Source organism: Pteropus medius, unplaced genomic scaffold (assembly GCF_902729225.1).
Source record: "Pteropus medius unplaced genomic scaffold, Ma_sr-lr_union100, whole genome shotgun sequence".
Taxonomy (NCBI): Eukaryota; Metazoa; Chordata; class Mammalia; order Chiroptera; family Pteropodidae; genus Pteropus; species Pteropus medius.
In genome coordinates, this window is record NW_024342474.1 from 6,237,259 (window position 1) to 6,261,287 (window position 24,029).

General features: G+C 33.4%; 1 protein-coding gene across 4 annotated transcripts in view; it reads left to right on the forward strand.

The window, feature by feature from the left end:
* XPOT (exportin for tRNA) overlaps positions 1–24,029 on the forward strand; it is a 31,687-nt gene that overhangs the window by 1,126 nt on the left and 6,532 nt on the right. For 3 of the 4 annotated variants that reach the window (XM_039865905.1, XM_039865906.1, XM_039865904.1), the window contains exons 2-22: positions 2,297–2,430; positions 5,680–5,762; positions 7,690–7,746; positions 8,421–8,490; positions 9,224–9,442; positions 10,301–10,485; positions 10,598–10,766; positions 11,977–12,213; positions 13,174–13,212; positions 13,347–13,409; positions 14,326–14,450; positions 14,818–14,962; positions 15,118–15,237; positions 15,579–15,673; positions 16,237–16,306; positions 17,938–18,176; positions 18,961–19,246; positions 20,452–20,641; positions 21,202–21,318; positions 21,489–21,604; positions 22,271–22,318. In XM_039865905.1, coding sequence (XP_039721839.1) covers positions 2,371–2,430; positions 5,680–5,762; positions 7,690–7,746; positions 8,421–8,490; positions 9,224–9,442; positions 10,301–10,485; positions 10,598–10,766; positions 11,977–12,213; positions 13,174–13,212; positions 13,347–13,409; positions 14,326–14,450; positions 14,818–14,962; positions 15,118–15,237; positions 15,579–15,673; positions 16,237–16,306; positions 17,938–18,176; positions 18,961–19,246; positions 20,452–20,641; positions 21,202–21,318; positions 21,489–21,604; positions 22,271–22,318 — 2,733 coding nt within the window. In that variant the 5' untranslated portion in view covers positions 2,297–2,370. Of the gene's footprint in view, positions 1–2,296; positions 2,431–3,704; positions 3,807–5,679; positions 5,763–7,689; positions 7,747–8,420; positions 8,491–9,223; positions 9,443–10,300; positions 10,486–10,597; positions 10,767–11,976; positions 12,214–13,173; positions 13,213–13,346; positions 13,410–14,325; positions 14,451–14,817; positions 14,963–15,117; positions 15,238–15,578; positions 15,674–16,236; positions 16,307–17,937; positions 18,177–18,960; positions 19,247–20,451; positions 20,642–21,201; positions 21,319–21,488; positions 21,605–22,270; positions 22,319–24,029 lie in introns of those variants that run through there. The other variant, XM_039865907.1, reaches the window with a different exon arrangement.

Genomic DNA, 24,029 nt, shown 5'->3' on the forward strand with positions numbered 1-24,029 from the left:
CATGTGTTCATGCACAACCTTTTACTGGGAAAATTGTCACCTCGCACAGGTTGTAACTTCAGGTGTTCGTGCACACATAGGTAATTTACCATGTTCCATTGCATAGTGATTATCATCTAAGTGCCTTCTCTGTGAAGGATTCTTTCTGTACTGACAACTGTAACAAGTTTGTTTCCTTAGGTAGTTTTATTTGCCATGTTTTATCTTAGAACCACTTGCTGTTTCCCTTATGGAATCAAAATGGCTTGACCAAGCTTGAGCAGTTTTCCCTAAAGCCATGCCAAATTCAAGGAATCTTTTATAGGACTTCTCAAGCTGGGGTTTCTAGAAATTCAATTTGTCTTTTCTCTGTATGCGTGCATTTTATAGAGTAATTGTCATCACATTTTCTGGTCATTTTTGGCTGGTGGGGTGAATGGAGGAGAATCATTGCTTTTGTTGTTTTCTCATCTGTTCAATATATCAATTTACTAGTACACGATAAATCTGGAATGCCCATAGTTCCCATCCCTCATGTCCCTAGCTCTGAATTATGAATAACCTTTCGAGGGCCCACTATGTGCCAAGCATACTTTATATATTTCATCTCATTGAAGTCTTTACAACTTTATGAGCAGATACTCTTTTTCCCATTTCGTGGAAGGGGCTGTCTCTCAGATTTCATAATTGTTCACTTGGCCCCAGTTTGAAAATGACAGAATTGGACTACAAATCCAGATCTTTCCAAATCGAACACCTATGTTCTGTTGTATCCTAGGGATGTAGAAATGAGTATTCAAGACAGTTAGCCCTTGCCCTTTAAAGTTAGTTAATGAGAGAAAACTAGTAAGCAGGCAGTGACTTTCAGCCTTTAGGAGGGGCATCTAATCCAGTTTGGGAGAGTTGGATAACAGGGGTCAAAGAATCCTTGAAAGAGGTGACCTCTAAGCTGAATTCTGAAGGGCAGGCAAGGGTTAACCAAGGAACAAGAAAAGAGCAGTGTAAGTAGATGAAAGGCAGGATACCTTTGGCCTTGCTGAGTTGGGGTACAGAATGGTGACGGGTCATTCACAGTGTTAGGATCTTAATCCTGAGGACAGTGGGGAGCTACACTGCTATGCTGTAGTCTGCAAGTATGATAGTAACAGTAAGAAAGGGCCGAGCTTTGTTCTCCAAGGTTCTCCGCACATACCCTGATTTATCATTTGATTCAAGCAGGCCCAGGGGGAAGACAGAAAAGCACGTGGTAGTTGGGGTCCTTTAACCCTGGGTCTTATCCTGGTCTCACCATTCTGAAAAGGCTGTATCTCCCACCCCCGATCTACTTAGTCTCCTGGCCTCTTTAGGCTCTGATCTCTCTTTGATTATGATAATTAAACAAACAAAAACCCCACAGCCTTTTAGCGGGAGTAGTAAGGCCTGGTCTCCCTACCTACCTTTATTCTCTCTCCCTACCTTGAGAGAATAAATGTGATTTTCACTTTATTTAGAGTTAGTTTCTCATTTCCTCAAATAAATATACATTTTCATGTATACAATCAAGTTGTTTCTTGAGGCTTATGTTCTTCTTTGAGAACATTAAGACAATATTGTAAAAAAGTGCATTACTTTCTAGAGACAAAAAAAGTACTTAAATAAGAGTATTATTTGTCACTTTGTATAGCTACTATTATAAAACATTTCTTGAAATACATTTCTAGAATTAGCTGGCAAGAGTAACAATCTGTAAAAGGCAGAGCTAGCCCATTGTTCAAAAGCTAAATTATTGGTTTTCACTCATTCATTCCTCTTTCATTTGACTTCTTTTGAAGTACTTGTAGATACTCCAATAAGGATCTTGAACTCTGAGGTCACTGTTTAGCCAGCCATTCTGTTTTTAAAGAAAGGTTTGTGATAATAGAGAAATGAAAGGCAAATTAGAATTAACAGAATCTGGATTTGTCATTTTTAAAAATAGTTATACAAGTGCCATTTAAATATGTACTGGAGATAGTATGAAAAAACATTGCATAAATTAAATGCTTCCATTTAAAGTAGGAAATAATTATTTTCTATACTTTATTAATGATCTTGAAGAATGAGAAAATTTGAGAACCTTAATGGCATACTTGAGATTTTTAGAAATTACACGTTCCTGGAGTATTTAGCAGGCCCATTCTTCTGAGACTTAGACTCCTTTAATTGTAATATGGATAGTTCCAAAAGAAGTTCTTATAACATTTAAACTTCTTTACATAATGTTATCCATTTGTTATGATATTCTGGATGAGCATCTTTTGTTTATCAGGTCTTCTTTCCATTTTTTGTGTGTGCGCAGATGTTTGTGGATTCTTCTGCGGGATCAGAGGGCACGTCTGTTGCAATCAGAAAACTCCACGTATAGCAGCAGGGATGGATGAACAGGCTCTTTTAGGGCTAAATCCAAATGCTGATTCAGACTTCAGACAAAGGGTAAGTTAAGTTGGCTTAATAATTTTTTTAAAACACGTTACTGCAGATTTGCATTAGGGGACTTGAATGAAAAACACATCTAATGATAAAAGTTTAATTTGGGTAGAAATGAATAAAGTTAATTAAAGATAAGGTATTTGAATATATTCTGAACATAGAATTAAGGGTATGATTTATTTTCTGTTTAGTTGGCTCAACAGAAGTTAAATTCATGTGATTCAAGGTAGGTCTTTATGTCACATCAATCATTGATAATTAAAAGTTGTAATACAAAGGATTGTTCAAGGGACTTTTCACAGTAGCAGACATGTATATTTTATTTTCCCATTGCGTGAGTTGGTCTTCACAAGTTGTTTAACCATTGCATTAGTGATATTTAACATCCTTATTATTTGGTCCAGACAGACATGTATATAAGCAGTTATGATATGCCATGTCTTAAGTTACTTAAAATGATCTCATGACAAGGAATCTAATATGAGGTGATGGGATATTTGGGTAAATATAAATAATTAAATATAATGTAGCCTATACCTATAATCATGACTATAGCTGGATGATAAAAGAAGACTCTAAAGAACTAGCCTATAATTAAGTTTAAAGACTTTGTGTGCAGTTTGAAGTATAGGATATGTGAAGGGAGAGGCATTTTCTTTTTACTTCTAATGGCAAAGGATATTTTTTATAAATGAGTAAATGAGGTTAACAGTTGGACTAAAATTATAGCACTTTTTGTTGTGTTTTTGAGCAGGAATTTTTTTAAGTAGTAAAAAAACTCAAGTACTTTGTAACATAGTACCACATACATACCTCTGATGTTAAATAAGTAACCAGCCCTACAGAAAGAGGGAAATAACAAGAATTAAGAATTAAATGTCTAGCTAATTATAAGATACCTATCAAACTGGTTTGACATCAAAAGACATTAAAAATCCATGTCTTCTGTGTGTAGACAAAAATTTATTTTCATAGGAGTTTAAGTTACCAACCTTCAAACCCTTAGTTACATAGTTGAAGCATCCTAAATCTTCAGCTTTAGTCTGGCTTAGTATTGCTTGGCTATTATAACTAAAACCCTTTGACAATTTGTTTAGTTATTAGATGGTCTTCTGTGTTATTTTTTATGTCCTTTTTAAGAAATCTTTTATTTCCACTATCTGACATATTTTTTTAATGTGTCATGATTTTCTTTTTCAGAAAAGTAAAACCAATAAATTTTTAGTGTTTTTAATACAGAAGCTATTCTTCTTTTCAGTAAAAATTGGTTCTATCAGTCACAGGCATGTATAAACATCCTGATCCAGGCTTGATTTGATATCCCATTAAAGCCAACCTGAATAACAATTAGGATGGAAAAGAAGGAATCTTAAGGAAAAGTGAGTACTGATAGTCTTGATGTTGGAGTTCAGTAGTGGGAACTTAAATCAGCTTGGTGGTAAGATAAATGGATACCACCCCGATTCTCAGTTGTTTTCTACATGGGCAGTAAAAGTAGCTGAACTGACTTGCCACTTAGAAACTAGATTATTAGAAGGTATGAGATAGAAGAACAAGGTGATAAAAGCTTTGACTTGTTCATCATTGCCAGAAAAAAAATTTTTTTAATGCTAGTATAGTAATACATGGATTTAGAGTGCAAAGACTAGTTAACTGAAAACTTTTAAGCTATTACATCACTTTTTTTTCTTTTTGTTAAATGGAATGTCTGTCTTTGGCTTAAAACTTGCTATTATTTAAAGAAAATGGTATGTCAATGACAATTCTAGCAGCTGAATTCCCCACCCTCCTTTTTTTGATAAGTGAATTATTAGGCAGTGATACAACATGACATGATCGACGTGCACCATATCATCTGCCCAGGCTCCTTAGGTATTGCTAAAGGAACCCTAGGCTTTATAGAATACTGTTAAACAATAACTGAACTAGATTCTTTTGCAGCTGCTTGGATTCCTGTATTCTTATTTTCTAAAGATAGCTGTTATTTATACTCTAGATAACACTTGGTGATCTCCGTCTACTCACCTTCATTTATCTTGTTCTCCGTCAGTGGGAGCAGCTATTGAGACCATGAATGAAAACCATTCCCTCGTTTATACAATTACATAGTATAGGAAACTATCACCTAAATATGGAGGCTTTTGTGCTTTTATTTTTAACCTCTAATGCAAAGGAAAAAATAATTTTACATCACGACCAGTATATTATATACATAAATGTATAAATAAATACAAATAAGTATATACATATACATGTAGCTACAAGTTACACAAAGTAATAGTTATTCTTGCTAAGTGCAGTGCATTCTGATATTTTCTATTATGTTTCATTTTTCTTAATTGCTATTCAAGACCAATAAAATTGATTTAATCATTAATGGGGCACAAACCACATTTTCAAAAATGTTGACTAAGGTTTATATTAGTATGTAATTAATTGCTTTAAAATCATCTAGCAGTATTTCTAATTTATGTGTAATTTTCTTGGCTATTTGAGGTATTTCCACGAGTTGTTGAGATTACTATTTGTCCATTATCGTATGTGAAACCTGCATCTGTCGTTGATGCCAGTTGCAAAATGCAGAATGAAAAGAGTAGCAGAAGTCACTTCCTATTTCCCAACAGTCTGGCAGAGAGCATGTGGACTTAATGCTGCATTCATTCTAAAGTACACCTGCTCTTATAACAAGGCCCTGAATTCAAGGAAACACGTTTCCTGTAGCTTTGACTTTTTCAGTTATTTGATACTTTCTCAAAATTCATGCCATGCAGTTGTTCTCCGATTTTAATCTCACATTTTAGGCAACTTATCTAATATAATTGAATTGTAATACTAGACCAAATGGCATACAGAATATATTTTGTCTTTTATAATCACCTCTTTAATAGCATATTGCTATTACATAGGGAAAATACCCTTTATATACTATTTTATAATTGTGTTTGACAAGTACTTGTATATTTTCTCTCTCGATCCTCCTAATAATTCCAGTGAGATCTGAAGGGCATTTTTGTGATGTCTCCTTAGCTATAAGGAAACAGGTTTGAGTATCTAACTGATGGAACTTGATTTTTACTTACCCTTTTTTCTAGGAATGATTTCTAAATTACACATATTCAGAAGCCTGAATTAAGTGTTTTAGCTATTTTCCTTTAGGTTCACTGATCTGTTACTGGTTTGCGACTTCCATAGTGTTGGCAGGGCATTGAAATTGGCCATTCGTAATGGGTTTCCTGCTTTGCAATCTTACAGGCCCTGGCCTATTTTGAGCAATTAAAGATCTCCCCAAATGCCTGGCAGGCATGTGCAGAAGCTCTAGCCCAGAGGACATACAGGTAATTAAAATGAAATTCACGTGACTCTTAGAAGAATTTAAATTTCTATGAGCTTGACAGGACTGTTGAATTTACCTGTATTTGGAGAATATTTTTATAAAAACATTTTACAACTGTGTTTTGAAAAACCAGTGTAGAAATGAGAAAAATAGTAAAATAATAATTTGGCCTTTTTAAGATGGTAAAACTATCCTCTGCCTTATGCTGCGTACCTCACAGCAGATCTCAACTGGAATATAGTACAGTAAAAATTTCCTTGTCTTATGATACTAGTGATAGTTTTCTTAAAAACTTGGTAAAAGAGGTAATCATGAATTATATATATCTTAATTGTTTAATTTTAATTTAACATATATAAGCATTCAAATACCAATCTTGGTATTTGACCAATGTCTTTTCTTTGTGTATATACTTCTAGCATTCACTTTGTCATTGTTATGTTGATCAAATCCATATCTATTCGGGCCTCTAGTGGATTGAGGTACAATGAATGCAAGTTCCTATACTTTCCTCTTCAAGTCTTCTGGTTATCTAGCCTACATCACACATGTACAAGTTTCCCCCCAAGCCCCGCAATGTGACTTTCTATGAAGTCTTTCTAAAGCCTTCAACATAATTTTTACAAAAATAAGAACTCTTATCATACTCATTTCATTAGTTTATAATAAAATTAAGTTACTTAATCACAAAAAAGGTACACTTGGCATAGTGAAGCCTGGAGATACAACTGACGAGCTGTAAGCAAACAACTCACTGGTGGAAGTAGAAGTTCCTGAGAGTTAGTGATGGCTCCTAGTGGAGTTCTTGGCATGCCATGGTTATCAGTCACTGTTTTTACAGCTGAAACCAAGTGCTCCAGTTTAGTGAAGAAGTTGGTTTCGAGAACATCCATATGTCTTAGCATAAATGAGGGCTGGCTTTTATTTAAAGGCTTCTTCTAGTTGTTTTTTTGGTGTTTTTGTTTGTTTGTTTGTTTGTTTTGTTTTTGAGAGGAAGACCAAAGTCTTGTATAAGTACTTAAGGCTTCAATGTCATCTGTAATAAGGATAGAAACCCTAAGGTCTTAGAAGAGATGCTAATTAAACCTAACTTAAAAAAACTTTTGCAAGATTAAGTTTTATCTTATGTGTGAAAATGTTTTGTTTGGTTAATTTATGTTGTCTAAATGAAGATAACATCTCTAGTCTTTTATTGACCATTTAGTGTTATATATTTAAAATTTGTTCCTTGACAAAACCTGGCTCAAACCAATTATCTTAGATGAATAGATTATTGTGCACTAAAGAGACTTTGTCAGAGTTTGTAGCTAGCTCACTGCAACTCTGTATCACCCCTAGAGAAACAGTCCAAAGTGGATAATTGCCGGATACTGGGTTTGGCTCCCATTTTATAAGGGCAGTATATTTTTAACTTGGTTTTCTGTATGAATTTTGAGGCTAGACTGCCAGTTCAGGTGACTCTGCTTGTTTTAGATTGGCTGCAATAGAATTGTCTAGGGTTGAATTTTAAGTATGACTTTGATGACCATCTCTGATTTAACTCAGTCTCTGGCTCTTTTACCATTTGTCATTTTAACATCTAGCCTTTCTATTGTAAAATGTAGGAGTTGTTCCAGGAATCCTAACATCTAGAATTTAGGGGAAATGTCTTCTATTTGCAAAGCAGCAAGGCAGCATACTTAAGGTGCATCTTAAATTTTTTGGTTCTGCTTGACATAATTTAGTGGAAATATTGATTATTGTATATTTAAATTTTTCTTAGCTTTTTAAACAAATGGATACAAGTATAATAAATGAGATCAATAAGTAGAAAGCAAGCCAACAGTCTAGTTTGAGAAACTTTTTAACTGTTATTCACTAATATTTTACCTTTGATTTGTTTTCTCCAATTCATATTCTGTTCATCTAATTTTCTTTTGTTCCCCCAGTGATGATCACATAAAGTTTTTCTGCTTTCAAGTATTAGAACATCAAATTAAATATAAGTAAGTCTTTTCTCACTGTTTGACTCTGAGATTCGTGAAAAGAGGCCATTCTTTTAAAATTAGTTTTTCTTTCTTTGAGGAAACCATAATACAGGTTGTAAATTAACAATGTATGTCACATCTAGTTTATAGATGTGTTTTGATTTATCCCAAAGTGTTTTAAAAATACTGAGTTTGTTGGTTACATGTAAAAATCCAACCATTTCACAGGAAAAAAAATAGATTTCTGGCTTCTCGGGAAACATCAGACCTGGCAACACCAAGCCTCCATGACAGCTCTGTTAGTGGCAGTATGGACTCTTGTATTTAGAGCCCTGCCTTAATTAAGCAAAAACAATAAATCACTGCTCAGAAGACTCAGAAGTTTGCCTATTTACTTATTCTGTAAGCCACAGACCTCAGAACATGGACATATTTCTGTTTGAAAAATTGTGCAGCTGCCATTTTTTCAACATGAACTGAACCATAAATTAAACATATCAATATTGATACCCCACCTCTATTCCCACCCCTATCTTTTCCCTAAAGCAGTGATGAGAGGCATTATCATTTTATTTGAGGTAGTTTTAGACAATTGAATGCTATCCAATTTTTATTTTTCAAATATATAAGAGGAGCTTAAACTGCAGACACCAAGTATAGCCGTTATTAATTTTCTTCTCTATTTTGAACAGATATTCAGAACTAACTACTGTTCAACAACAACTGATTAGGGAGACGCTCGTATCTTGGCTTCAAGCTCAGGTAAAATAATGATTTCATTCAGTACCTCAAATTACCGGATATTTAAATTTTTATTTTTGCAGGAGTTTGAAACTTTGCCTCAAAAATGTTGATCATTTATCCTCTGTGTAATCTTGCAACTTTTTAAGAAAGTGCTGGTTTTGAAGATCATGGGTAGAAGAAAACTTAGCAATAATTTTAAATTATATTAGGTAATGAAACTGTCATGCTTTCCATGACACGTGGAAACTTTTGTTTTAAAATATAGTTTTTTTTAACTGCTTGAGAAAAGCAGCTTTTATGCCCACTCTTAAAGGTGAGCCCTCTTGGACAGCCTCTTCAACAAAGAGCCCTTTTCAAAGGGGCCAGTAGAATTTCTTTTTTTATTAATTTTAGCTAATCTTAATGTATGTATAAAGCAGTTGTGCAGCTAGAAATTTTATTTTCCTATAAAGAGCAAGCAGCTAGAAGAAAACAAATTTTTTTCTTCTTAGAAAAATTATAGGAACTGCACATAAAACTTCTCTAAAAGTGTGAGACTGAGAAGTAACCATTAGCACCTTTGTTCATTGATTGTTCCCCACTGCTCAGTTGCTTAAATGTTTGGTAATTTTCAAGCACATTTGTTGCATAGCTTATCTAGACCATGTTGAAATATTTAATAATAAATTATTATTTATTATTAAATAGGAAAACTGTGTTAGAATCTTTTCAATTTACATTTAATTTTATGGACTGTTTCTCTGTTTGTCAGATGCTGACTCCCCAACCAGAGAAGACTTTTATACGAAATAAAGCAGCCCAAGTCTTCGCCTTGCTTTTTGTTACAGAATATCTCACTAAATGGCCTAAGTTTTTTTTTGACATTCTCTCAGTAGTGGACCTAAATCCAAGGGGAGTAGATCTATACCTCCGAATCCTCATGGCTATTGATTCAGAGTTGGTGGATCGTGATGTGGTACATACATCAGAGGCAAGTAACTTCCCATTAATTTTTAGTTTCCATTGTAGATTTTGTAGGAAATAATGGGCACAAAATGAAAGGAGCATAAGTCTTATTTTTGAGATGAACTTTCTTAATAATCGCAGATTTATTTAGCATTTTGAATTCTATTTTACAAAAGAACTTAAACTTGGGTTTGTTTTTATTTTCCAGGTAGGTGTAAGTTGAAGTTAGAGTATTACTTTAGATTTTTTTTTTTTAACTAAGCGAGCACTTTCTGGTGAAATATACAAATCGATTTTCTCCTGTGAATTTGTAGGGATATGTGGTCTATTTACTGCTACTATATAATCACAGAGTGAGAAAGAAGTATTACTTATGAGTCAGTGCTGGGTTCTTCTGTATTCTCAGTGACATAGCCCTTCACCTTAGTCTTTATTTCTTAATTACCCAATATAAACTTCTCCTTATTCTTAAAGAATATAGTAGGAATAGGTTAATCCAAGTTATTTTAAGGTCATTGTATATCAAACATACTTATACATACTTATAAAGGGTATTACCCATTTAAGTTATTGCCATTCTCTTTAAGTATTCTGTTTGCATAATATTGAGAAATAACTTTTATCACAGTGCTTAAGAATTCTACGTAATGCTTATTTATAGTTTATGTTTAATAAGAGATTAAGTCTGGCACTGAGGAGTAAAACGGAAAGAGGAAATAGAATCACAGGATGTTTTTAGAGTTGATCAATAGGAAACAGTGTCAGGGAATGTGTTAACAAGTCTAGAAGTTCAGTGGTAAGATAATTACTGTGCAGCTATTTCGATGTCAAACATTGTGAGGTGATCTACTTTGATTGCATATAAGGTGTTTCGTTTTTTTAGGAGGCTCGAAGAAATACTCTAATAAAAGATACCATGAGGGAACAGTGCATTCCAAACCTGGTGGAATCATGGTACCAAATCTTACAAAATTATCAGTATAGTAATTCAGAAGTGACATGTCAGTGCCTTGAAGTAGTTGGAGCTTATGTTTCGTGGATAGACTTATCCCTTATAGCCAATGATAGGTGAGTGAGTATACGTATATTTTTAAAATACAAACCTGCAAAAAAACAGTATATAAAACTCATGAATTTGAAAATATTATAACAATTATATTCCCTATTCCCCCATTGCCAGGTTTATAAATATGCTGCTAGGTCATATGTCAATAGAAGTTCTACGGGAAGAAGCATGTGACTGTTTATTTGAAATTGTAAATAAAGGAATGGATCCTGTTGATAAAATGAAACTAGTAGAATCTTTGTGTCAAGTGTTACAGTCTGCTGGGTTTTTCAGCATTGACCAGGTCAGTAGATTTATATATAAAGTTTTGAAAATTGTTAGAACACACTAGGATAGGTAGTAATTCAAATATGCTTTGTTTTCCTTTCCTTTTTTTTTTTTTTTTTTTTTAATGTTGGAAACTTTCCTTGAGATTATACTAATGAAACACTGTATCCAGAAAGTCATGTTATCTGTAGCATTTGCCTGGGACAATATCTTATGCCAGTTCTTAAACATAAAGATCTGGGATGGTACTTGCAGCTATGTATTTTTAACAAACCCCTGGTAATGCTGAAACTGCTGGTCCATAGACTGTACTTTAAGTAGTAAGGAACATAGCAGTGTGTTTTGACCAAAATTAGACTTAATTATAAATGTTATATTTTCATCATACTTTTGAATTGTTACTCATTTGAGCTGTTAGAATTAACCCAAACAGAGAAAGGAGTCTGGGTGCAATAAATTAGTAATTTAGAAACAGAATTTGAAGATTTTCATTTTAATTTTACCAGTGACAGAATCACTAAGAAATGTTTATATTGCCGACATGTCAGTAATACGACTCTAGTTTTCCTTGCTGACAGATGAATAATAGTGTGTTTTACATTGCTAATTATCATATCTAGCCCCTGGTGAAAGACCTAAAATGGTGAAGGTAAAATCTCTTTCTATAGAAGAGCATCAGTGGTAAGATAATTACTGTGCAGCTATTTCGATGTCAAACATTGTGAGGATAATTAATGAAAAAAATCTAAGTTTGCCTTCTGGCTCTAACACTGATATGACCTTTAGCAGGTAATTGTAATAGCGGTATCTCTGCAGCCTAGTTAGGCGCAAATTTAGTAGTATCAGAAAGGACTATTGTAAATTGTCGAACATACTGTAATATGGCAGCATTAACTTTATTAGAGCATATCTACTAAATTCAACAGTTTAGGGAGAAGGTTCTAAAACCACACATTTTTGTTTTTAAGCTTTTATAAAGTCAGAAATGTCTACAGGACTATAATCATTAAAAATAGTTGTTTTAAAGAGTACTAGTGGATAATAATAGTAGAATCATTCAAATTCTAAAAATTTCTCAGTCAAAATGATAGAATTGTTAAGTAATATTAGTTTAAAATTGAATCCTAAAATTGAATGGCACTTGATTCATAATAAAGTTTAGGGATTTCCCTCTTACTCTTAGGTGGGGTGGTTTTAAATTGAGATCTGTCTTGATTGCTTTTAAGGAGGAAGATGTTGACTTTCTGGCCAGATTTTCTAAACTGGTAAATGGAATGGGACAGTCATTGATAGTTAGCTGGACTAAACTAATTAAGAATGGGGATATTAAGAATGCTCAAGAGGCACTACAAGCTATTGAAACAAAAGTGGAGCTGATGTTGCAGCTACTAATTCATGAGGACGATGATATCTCTTCTAACATTATTGGATTTTGTTATGATTATCTTCATATTTTGAAACAGGTGGGTCCTTGTTTTGATCTTTTTGTCCCATAGATAATATAGAAGAGCCATAGAGAATTGGAAAGTAACAGGAAAAATGAAAATAATTCTACCTAATGAATGACATTTGCTGTTAAATATTAATGTATTTCTTTCTTTCTTTTTTTTTTTTTAAACTTTTAGCCAGAAAACAGAAGTGGCCAGATTCTAACAAGCTTCAGAATTAGTTATAGGCTTAGCTTATTTTTTTCATTTATGAATTTGTGTTTATTTCTAAACACAGTAGAAATTTTGTTAAACATGGTTTATTATTTTAATTATATATACATCATTTCTTATAAACAGTTTTTTACAATTAAAAATTTCCTCCTAGAGAATTGGTTCCAATAAGAACTTAAAATTTAGAAGATATTAATCTCTATATCATAGCATGTTTCCTTTTAAAGAATTAGTAACTTTTCAGTATGACATTAGATGTGAGAACCATTCCTATTTTATTTATATTGTTTTAGTTGAATCAAGTCAAGCTTAAAATAATTTTTTTTCCAATTAACTTTTGTTTGTTATAAATATAACACATACCTGCATGCATACTTTAAGAAATTTGAGGCAATGTGGAAAGGTATGAAGAAAGTTAAAATCACTTTTGGTAATCCCACTGTGCATCTCATTGTAGATTCCTAGACTTTTTTTTGCTTTATTTATAAACAAAGTGATATCATACTTTACTGTCCTATAACCTGTTACTTTGCTGAACACATAAGTATCTTTAAAAATCAACTTCATCTACATGTCAAGTTATTTACTAGAAATGGAATTGCTAGATCTTAGGTTAAGTACATTTTAAACATAGAAAGGGGTTGCCAAACTGCCTTCCAAAAAAGTTGCATGCATGGTTTTAAAGATCTTAATTGATTAGAAAAATATTCTGATAAGTATAACTTTAGGAAACCTAATAAATTATTGCTTTCTTTTTAACAGCTTACAGTGCTCTCGGATCAGCAAAAAGCTAATGTAGAGGTAACTGACTTCTTTTTGCTTCTTTTAAATTAATAATAGTATCTGTGTCTGCAATCTTTCTTGAAATTTAGCTTAATTTTTAATTTTATGAAATTAAAGGAAATTGACAAAAGATATTTTATTCCTAATTTTAGGCAATCATGTTGGCCGTTATGAAAAAATTGACTTATGATGAAGAATATAACTTTGAAAATGAGGTAAGAATTTTCATTAAGGAGAAATCAGTTTTAATTTTATTTACTTACATCAAATTGACATTTCAAGTTTTGATCATTTTAGAGTTCTTTAAAACAAATATTTTTAAAATTTGTCATATTGACTTCGACTTTAGGTAAAATTAATGAAAGCCTCATAATCTTACATTTTTGGTCCCTTTTTAAAATACTTAGTAGCATCGAACTTTATAAAATATTGACAGTCAATATTATTGGTGATCATATCTCACTTTGTATTTAATAAGAGTGATGAGTTGAGGCTGGGTCAGTGGACCTGAGATCATAAGTGTCTGTGAGAGAGTGGGTGTGAGGCATTTAGCTGCCTGGACTTGTTCTGGTCAGAAGTCTTGTTTAGGGTTGCCAGTGAATTAGCTTCTCACCGAACAGAAGGGTTATTAGGTGATTTCTAATAACTAGTGGTATATACTATTTAGCTGTGTGCCAAAGTGTCATATTCCTTACTTTAAGCATTTAAATACTTTAGACTATAAAAGGATAATGGTGATGATAACCAACACACTGTGCACTTTCAAAGTGCCAGGCTCGTTACATCAGTAGCTTTAGTCAGACAACATTACAGTTTTTACAGTGGCCATAAAGATAAGAGTATAAATAAGGTAAGAAAGTTCTCAAAAAGTCCAATGTGAACCCATTCTGGCTCTAGACTTTGTCTTTGACCACCTACCTGTACTGTGTCTGGCTCTAGGCTTTCAAGGTCTAGGACTGTGTCGTGAGCAGAAAGAGAAAGGCTACTAAGTTTTTCTGTGTAAATAAATATTGATAAAAAAAAACAAAAGTGATTAATTTGTAAATGTAGAAAACTAATGACAATTCACCATTTACATGAATTTTAAGGTCTTTTAAGTTTTTAAAATGAGAATTTAAAAATACATCATAGGGTGAAGATGAAGCCATGTTTGTAGAATATAGAAAACAACTGAAGTTATTGTTGGACAGGCTCGCTCAAGTTTCACCAGAGTTACTGCTGGCTTCTGTTCGCAGAGTTTTTAGTTCTACACTGCAGTAAGTTTGTTACTGTTTTTGTAATAAGTCACCTCTTTTTTTCTCCCTGATGATGATCTACAATAAGTGATTCATTTGACTTATTAATTTGTCTGACTGATTAAGATCTTATGTGTATCTGAAATGATGCACTTATCTCCTTTAGTAATCTTGATCTTTGGGGGGAAACATTACTTTTTGAAACATAAAATGAATTAAATCAGTTATTTCCTCTTTTGTGCTATAAATTATGTTGCCTGGCAAAATTTAACAATTGCTACGACTTTTTAATAATTAAAGTAGCTTTCGTTGGTATCTTTATCCTGTGCATCACTAGTCGTATAGAAAGTGTATGTTCAGATCTCAGTGACTTGTTATACCTTGGTAGGAATTGGCAGACTACACGGTTTATGGAAGTTGAAGTAGCAATAAGATTGCTGTATATGTTGGCAGAAGCTCTTCCAGTATCTCATGGTGCTCACTTCTCAGGTGATGTTTCAAAAGCTAGTGCTTTGCAGGATATGATGCGAACTGTAAGTATACTGAAGATAATTTATTTTAAATATAATTTTCTGTTTTCACTATAAGCTAATTGGGAGTTCCTTGTTAGAGCTTAGTATCTGTAAATACTGGGGCATTTTGATGTTGCAATAAATAAGGATAGATTTCTTAACTTTTTCTGCTTCAGTTGGTAACATCAGGAGTTAGTTCCTATCAGCATACATCTGTGACATTGGAGTTCTTTGAAACTGTTGTTAGATATGAAAAGTTTTTCACAGTTGAACCTCAACACATTCCATGTGTACTAGTAAGTATTTATTTTACTCTCAATTTCTATTTTTCATTTACTTCATTTATTGAGTAGATAATATTCTGTCTTTTATGACTTTTTCCAGAACCAAAAGTTCTGAAAAACTCTTGAATGCACTGAAACTAAACCTTCCTCCATTTCTTTAAAATGGACAATTTCTATCTAATCAGTCACCTAGAACAAACCTTCAAGAGCCTGTTTGTGTGTTGTATGGGATTACTTATTAATGTATACCTGATTCCTGCCTTCTAGGAGCTAAGTAAAATTTGGTGTAAATAAAAATGTATCATGACAATAGCAAAAGTCCAATAATAGTAAAAGTGTTTCTGTTTCTTCAGATGGCTTTCTTAGATCACAGAGGTCTGCGACATTCTAGTGCAAAAGTGAGGAGCAGAACCGCTTACCTGTTTTCTAGATTTGTCAAATCTCTCAAGTAAGTACAAAATTTCAGCTATTATGTTTAGTTTTTATTTTTAAAGTTATTAAATAAGACATATAAATTATTTTCTAAGAGCCTGTGGCAGATTGTTCTTTTTCTGTTCTAAGGCATTTTTTAAGTTGAGTATTTTTTGTATCATGACTTTTTTCCTCCTCATTATCCATTTACTTTGTTCATCGTTAAAAAGTGATTTATTTGCATACTTTTATATGTAACACTAATCATTAATGAATGACATTATGTAATTACTTATTTAACCAACACTTTTCTTGCCGTGGATCAGTAGTGTATTCTTTGAAAATACATTTTTTAGCTTATTCTGTTTTACGTTGTATTGTTCTTTACTAGTACCAGTTTTTGGTATGAAAACTACTCATCTTTGGCTTATAAGGTTGTAATTTTTAAAAATCATCGCTAGTCTTAATAATCACATGTGTTTAGCTTAGAACTGAACTTTTTCTTAGTTCTGCCTTAAAGTAAGAGTTGGTGTTTTTAGCAACTTTCGAGCACTATTATTTATGTGATTTATTGTGATTTTTCTTTTTGCTTTTATTCAGTAAACAAATGAATCCTTTCATTGAGGATATTCTGAATAGAATACAAGATTTATTAGAGCTTTCTCCACCTGTAAGTATCTATTAAATATTGGTAAAGTGTTTTATGGAGAAGAAAAAAAATCAATTTCAAATTTTTATTTAGTACCATGGTCATATTAGCCATTCTCAGTGACTGCTACTATTTGACTGAAGTTTTTCTGTGTTTAACTTTTTTAGGCTTGGGGTAAAAATATTTAAATGCTGGTTGATCTGAATGTTTTGGTGTCCATTTCACTAGAAAGATTTAAGTTAAGATACTTTCTTAAGCACATTTTGACTGATGTTTTTGTGTAAAGCAAAATACTGACATTGACTCATTTTTTTTCCAATTTTGATAAGATACTACTAGAGCTGCCACTTGAAAAGTGTTGAACAAAAAATAACACTTGTTCTTTTAAGTATATATCAGTATTTAGGATACAAAGGTTATATAATTTTACTGCACGAAAGGTTACTAGTGAATTATATGGTTAAATTATCTTTGCCTACATACTACAAAAACCTGTATGTTAAAGTACTTCACCTAGTTAATACCAGTTTTCCTTGGCAGTTCACAGTGACCTGTTCTGAGTACTTTATGCTTCTATAGCTACTTTATCTTTGTGTTCTCAACTGTTAGAGCAGTTATTGGTCCTAGGGTACTTAATAAGTGCTTTGGTCACTTCCTAATCGGGACATTTCTTTTTTTAAGAGATGAGAGATTTCTTTTTCTTTTTTTTTTTAATTAATTTATTTTTTCATGGTGACATTGGTTAACTAAATCCAATAAGTTTCAGGTGTATACTTTAACAGTATGGCATACATATATGTTTACACTGTGTGTTGGCATACATATATATTTGCACTGTGTGTTCACCTCCCATAGTTAGATTTCTTTCTGTCACCACATATTTGACCACCCCGTCTACCTCCCCCCTCCTTCCCCACCCCCTACCCTCTGGTAACCACTAGTCAGTAGTCCACATCTGTGAGTCTCTGTTTGTCCTGTTCATTTGTTGCTTTTAGGTTTATATTCCACATAATAAGTGATATCATGTGATTTTCAAGATAATCATGCTAAGCGAAATAAGCCAGACTTTTTCAATCTGGCTTATTTCGCTTAGCATGATTATCTTGAGGTCCATCCAGGTTGTCACAAATGGCAATATTTCATCTCTTATGGCTGAGTAATATTCCATTGTATATATGTACCACAGCTTCTTCAGCCAGTCATCTATCATAGGACATTTCAGTTGCTTCCATGTCCTGGCCACTGTGAATAATGCTGCTCTGAACATCGGTGTGCAAATATCTTTTTGGATATGGGTTTTCATGTCTTTGGGGTAAATACGCAGTAGAGGGATTGCTGGATCATATGATAGATCAATTCTTAGTGTTTTGAGGAACCTCCATACTGTTTTCCATAGCGGCTGTACCAGTTGCAGTCCCACCAGCAGAGTGTAAGGGTTCCTTTTTCTCTGCATCCTCTCCAATGCTTGTTATTACTTGTCCGATTGATAACAGCTATTCTAACAGATGTGAGATGATATCTCATTGTGGTACTTGATGTACTGTTTAATAATGAGTTGATGTGACAGATTACATCTCCCCTCTTTCTGCACTTAACTCTGCTTAAATGAGAGGAACTAAAAGAAACTTCAGCACAACTAAATTTCATTTTAGGAGAATGGTTACCAGTCTTTGTTGAGCAGCGATGATCAACTATTTATTTATGAGACAGCTGGAGTGCTGATTGTTAATAGTGAATACCCAGCAGAACGGAAGCAAGCATTAATGAGGAATCTGTTGGCTCCACTAATGGAAAAGTTTAAAATTCTGTTAGAAAAATTGATGCTGGCACAAGATGAAGAAAGGCAGGCGTCTCTAGCAGACTGTCTCAACCATGCGGTTGGATTTGCCAGGTGAGCGTGATTACAGTTGAACTTATAAAGTGAATGTGTCTACACAAACAGAACCATTTATTAGAATTGGGCAGACATATCCATGTTTCCAAAACTGGATTATCCAGAGAATTGTCTAAACCTTTTTTAAATCTAGTGAATTAGAAGATTTAGCTGAAGAACATTCTGCATTTCTGCCTTGACAACAATCTAAATCCTTAACTTTGAATTTTTTGGTATAAATTGATCCTGTATTTAAGGGGATTAGCTAAAGTATTTGTCTATCAATTACATATTGGGACATCTTGGATCAGTCTTGATATCTTAAAGAGCAAGTCCTGAGGCTTCTTTTTAGCTATTGCATTGTGTCCTGAAGACCACTAAAGCTGCTGTCTCTTTCTACCCATACTTTTTATTGGCAAAGAATAACAGCATGAACATTATAGTGATTGCTAATTAGAAGGTATATAGAGAAATTATAGACTACTTCAGTGCAAAAGGTAATATTAGGTTGTATAAATAACTTGATTCTAAAGACTATTTTCTAAATGGAATTGGGTCGTTTGTAGATTGTCTAGCAGGACAGCCTAGTCATAGTGTCATAGTAAGTGGATTTTTTCCCTGGAAAAAACTGGAAGCAGTAGTTCACAAATAACCATATTAAGTTAAAGATAGATGTAATTGTGACATGGGAAATAAAGAATTACCTTTATCAATTTTGTACTTTGTCGTGCGTTGTTTTTGATTACTCCATAAACTTTTAAAAAATAAAGTTAAAAATAGTTGCCTGATTTTGCTTATATAGTCGAACCAGCAAAGCTTTCAGCAACAAGCAGACTGTGAAACAATGTGGCTGTTCCGAAGTTTATCTGGACTGTTTACAGACATTCCTGCCAGCCCTCAGTTGTCCATTACAAAAGGATATTCTCAGAAGTGGAGTTCGCACTTTCCTCCATCGCATGATAATTTGCCTAGAGGAAGAAGTTCTTCCCTTCATCCCATCTGCCTCAGAGCACATGCTCAAAGACTGTGAAGCAAAAGACCTTCAGGAGTTTATTCCTCTTATCAACCAGATTACAGCCAAATTTAAGGTATGACAGGCATCTCCTACCTTAAAGATAAAGATTAGATGTATTTATCTTTAGATATATTTTGGCACTTGCCTCCTTGGCTTTTTTTTTTAATATGAGTTACTTAAGGGCATGGAATATATGTATTTTTATCATCTCCAATGTCTAGCACACTGCCTGACACATAGGACATGCTTAATAAATGTTTTAATAAAAACAGACATCTGCTCTGTGTAGCAGAAGAAAACTATTAGTCTGCTATGTTAGAAGAAAACTATTAGTCTGCTATTTTAGAAGAGCAGTTAAAAACAGAATTAGGTCTAAAAGAGGTAAATAAGAAGCATTTTAATTTGAGTGGCCACACAGGAGTCTGAAAGTAATTCAGTGCTAAAGTCAGTTCTATGTACAAAGAAATCTAATTTAAGTATAAACTGGCTATTAAGAATGGCTAACACTTACATAGTGCTTTCTGTGTTCAAAATCTGTTCTAATCATTTTCTTGCACACTGATTCATTTGATTTTTTAACAATTCTAGGAGATAAGTATTACATTTTATAGATGAAGAAATTGAGACACAGAGAAGTTAAGGAATTTGCCCAACAACACATAAAGCCTAAGAGCCCAGTCATATAAATTCATTAATAATTTAGCAATATAATTTATTTTGAGAATTTAAATTTCAGAATATTCCACAATCAAGAATACTTGATTGTGAAATATTTCTGACTCCCTGTTATTTTGACCTGTATCTTGAACTGTAGGAAATGGGTTGAACTTAATGATCTTGAAGCTTTCAATAATTTATATGCTATGTAGATTTTGTTTTAACATTGATATTTGCTAACTTAATTATGTAAATATATATCCTAAATAGAAACTCCAGAGAAAGGCTTTTGTAAAACATGTTTTTTTTCTAAGTTTCATTTATTTTTTTTAATTGCGGTATACTTGGCATTCAACATTATATTAGTTTCAGGTGTACAGCATAATGATTCAGTATTTGTATATATTGCAAAATGATCACCCCAATAAGTCTCGTTTACATCTGTCACCACACATATTTACACATTGTTACAGAATTTTCTTTTTGTGATGAGAACATTTTTGAGAACTTTTAAGATTGCTCTTAGCAACTTTCAAATATGCAAAAAGATTATTCCTAGGTTTCAGAATAATAATTTTCTTACTCATTTCTAAAGTAGTAATAGTTGTTTTTTATCTTCAGATACAGGTATCCCCATTTTTACAACAAATGTTCATGCCTCTGCTTCATGCAATTTTTGAAGTGTTGCTCCGACCAGCCGAAGAAAACGACCAGTCTGCTGCTTTAGAGAAGCAAATGTTGCGGAGGAGTTATTTTGCTTTCTTGCAAACAGTCACAGGCAGTGGAATGAGCGAAGTCATAGCAAATCAAGGTGGGGATGCATGTGATACCAAATTGTATGCTTAAGTCCTTGTCACAGTTATATATCTACATGAGCAAGAGGTAGTTGAAGCATACACTGCTTTTGGAGTGATTATATGTTGGCCCCTAGAATGACAGCTCATTATTATCATGGTGGAAATTACATTCGTGTAGAGGACCTTAAAATTAATTTGTATTCATTCCTTTTTTCCTAAGGCGGTATTCTTTAACTGGTTCTTTAGTAGCATAGAATAGCATGGTGGCTACTTGCCAGAATTGACCAGACACAGGAGCCTTACTGAGCAGTTTGACATTTTGAAATTAAAAATAAATGGGACTGTATAGATCAACATAGAGAATTTTGCAATAGAGGAAATCCAGAGGATAAGATAACAAAGGATTAGTGATTTTTCAATGTTTTATTAAAATTAAGAAACCCAATTAATAAAACTTGAGGGATCCTAACAACTTGGTAAATCTTTTTATCTTGTTACTTTATGTGGAATGAGAGCTTTAGGTTGCCTTTCTAGTTCTTTAAGAAATTCAACTCAAAGATTTTTTTCATTGTAGGTGCAGAGAATGTAGAACGAGTTCTGGTTACTGTTATTCAAGGAGCAGTCGAATATCCAGATCCAATCGCACAGAAAACATGTTTTATCATCCTCTCTAAGTTGGTAGAACTCTGGGGTAAGACGATTTTTTTAAAAAACTTCATTCCCCAACCTGTTTCCTAAAACTCTTAAGTGATTGAATGGAACCCTAGCCCTCATGTTGGCAGAGGCTGGGAGTTGATTTTCCCTAGTGATAAGTTAATTGACTCTTTTTTTACAAGATGAAAATCTGAATTCTCTTGACAGGCGGTAAAGATGGACCAGTGGGATTTGCTGATTTTGTTTATAAGCACATTGTCCCTGCATGTTTCCTAGCACCTTTAAAACAAACCTTTGACCTGGCAGATGCACAAACAGTATTGGTAAGCACCTAGGAATCTTTGTTTACCTTGTGTAGATCTCATGTGTTTTAACTCACAATTTCTTCTTCAATGACGGATTGATTATATTGGTTTTCATAACTTTTTAAAATTAATTTCAAATTAGGATTCATGTTTTAAAGGTTGATGAAACCTTTTGAAACTTTTATGTAGCCTTACTAAATCTCGATGCTAAAGCTGAATATATAAAATCCAGCTCCTACAACTTTAACAATCAAGACTCTTTTTCTAGGACCATGAAAGGGTACATGATACCAACATTCTTTAAAGTTAGGTTGAGTTTAGCTTCCTACTACTACTTTCATTATAAAACTTTTGCCTAATATTTTTTCCTAACTGTTAAGAGTAACTTTCTCTTCCTTGTATGATAGTTTCCCCAAGTATCATCTTCAGAATACTTAATGTCAAGCAGTTGCCTTTTAGTTACTTCCCCACAACCTAGTAAAAGCTAGATTTCATAATTATAATTCACTACCTGAAGACAGCATTTTATTTAATTTTCTGTCCAACCCACTTATTTTCCTTCCTCCTTCCTTTCCTTCATCCCTTCTTGGAGGTTAATGAGCAGTGGCTAGGGAAATAAAGAGAAAAGTTGGATCAGTAACCAAGAATTGACTATATTAAAATTCTTAAACTTGTTTTACACAGGCTTTATCAGAGTGTGCAGTGACACTGAAAACAATTCATCTCAAACGGGTAAGCTTTGTACTCCATGCCCATTCATTTTCAGTTCACATGTATATTTGTTATGGTTTTAATTGTGTTTGACTTGTCTTGTTCTTAAAAGCTGTATCTTTCATAGAAGTTAATGAACTTCAATTCCAACCAGTTGGGATTTGAGGGAATATCAGTATACGTTATTGTCCTTTATGTTTTGGATAACAAGAAAGGTTAAAATGTTATGTTTTCATTTGACAAAGAATGTGAAAAATCTTAACCAGAATGTCAGGTTAATTTCACTATCTAGTAGGCTCTTTACAGCTAGATTTCTCCAACTTCTTAGTATTACAAATGGTTAGAGCACTTTACTACTTCATAATATCCCGTTCTTTCATGTTTGTCCAATCATTAGTGATTCGGGGTTGAATCTAGCCGGTGTGTTGTTTGTCTTACACAGTATTTTTCAATAACTTGAATTGATTGCCAACATTTAGAACCCAGTTACCTTTTTTTAAGCAAAAATTGCTATCTTCAACTCCTCTCAAAGCCAGTATGCCAATGTAAGACTGACATTCCCACATAGTTGTAGTCAGCTAATGAGCAGCAGCTCTCCTCACCCCCTAAAAAAAGCATGAGTTCTCATTCATAAGTCTCCGTTCAGCCCATTCCTCATTAGAATTTGAATTTTTGATTCTGATAGGGATTTGAAGGGTTTTCAACTCAGTAGCATTTTCTTAATGTCTACTATGTGCTAGGGTGAGGGCTATGAGTTTTAGGCCTGTTGGGCAACAGGGGAGCCATATAAAGATGAACAAAAAGTCTCCAATATTCGTAGAGCTTAGAATCAGAGGAGACCAATACATAAATAAGTTAATGAAGTGGGTTAAGTAAGTGCTTTAATAGAGATATATTAATAGATCTGTATTAAATGTAATATTGTGGGACTAAAGATGAACAGTTTTGCCTATGAAGACAATCTAAGAAAGCCATTAGAAAGAGGTGATTTGTTTTTATGATAGACCTTAAAACATTCATAAGTCTCCGTAGATTCATTGGACTGACAAGAAGAGGAGATGGCATTCTGAGCAAAATTAAGAGGTGTATGAAGACAGATCAGATGTTGCATGGTCGATTTGGTAGAAAGTAGTGTCACCATGTTTAGCTAAAGTATGGAGGCAGAAGTAATAGCTAAAAACTGAAATGAAACTAGTTGTGTTATATGTGAAAGTAAAATGGGACTAGGTATGTTCTATATGAAAAGTTGGGAAGTCAATAGGCAGTAGGATTATAATTTAGGATAGCTAGGTGGGAAAAAAATGTTCAGAGACCAGTTTGGAATATGGGTCTACACCAGTTAGAACTAAATGCTGATTTTGGAATCCTGAGTATGTAGTTAGTCAAAGTGAAGTGGTCAGAATGAGACTTTTTAAGACCAGGACAGAAAGAACCTCGGCTAAAGCAAGAGCCAAGGAAAAGCTAGAAGCAGAACCAAGAGTATGAAAGCTCAGGGAAGAAAGTCACAAGAAAGGAGCTGGGTTGACATTATTGGATGCTAGAGAGTCAAGGAGAATGAGGAATAAAAAGAAACAATGGTATTTATAGTTCAGAAGTATTTGTCTTATCCTTGGAAGCTCTCAGACACACATAGAATTGAATCAAATAGAATATTATATTTGAAAATGTTTGGCTTCATTCTTTTTTTTCATTTACTCACTTGACTGACTTCCTCTTGAGGTAAGGCTTTCCA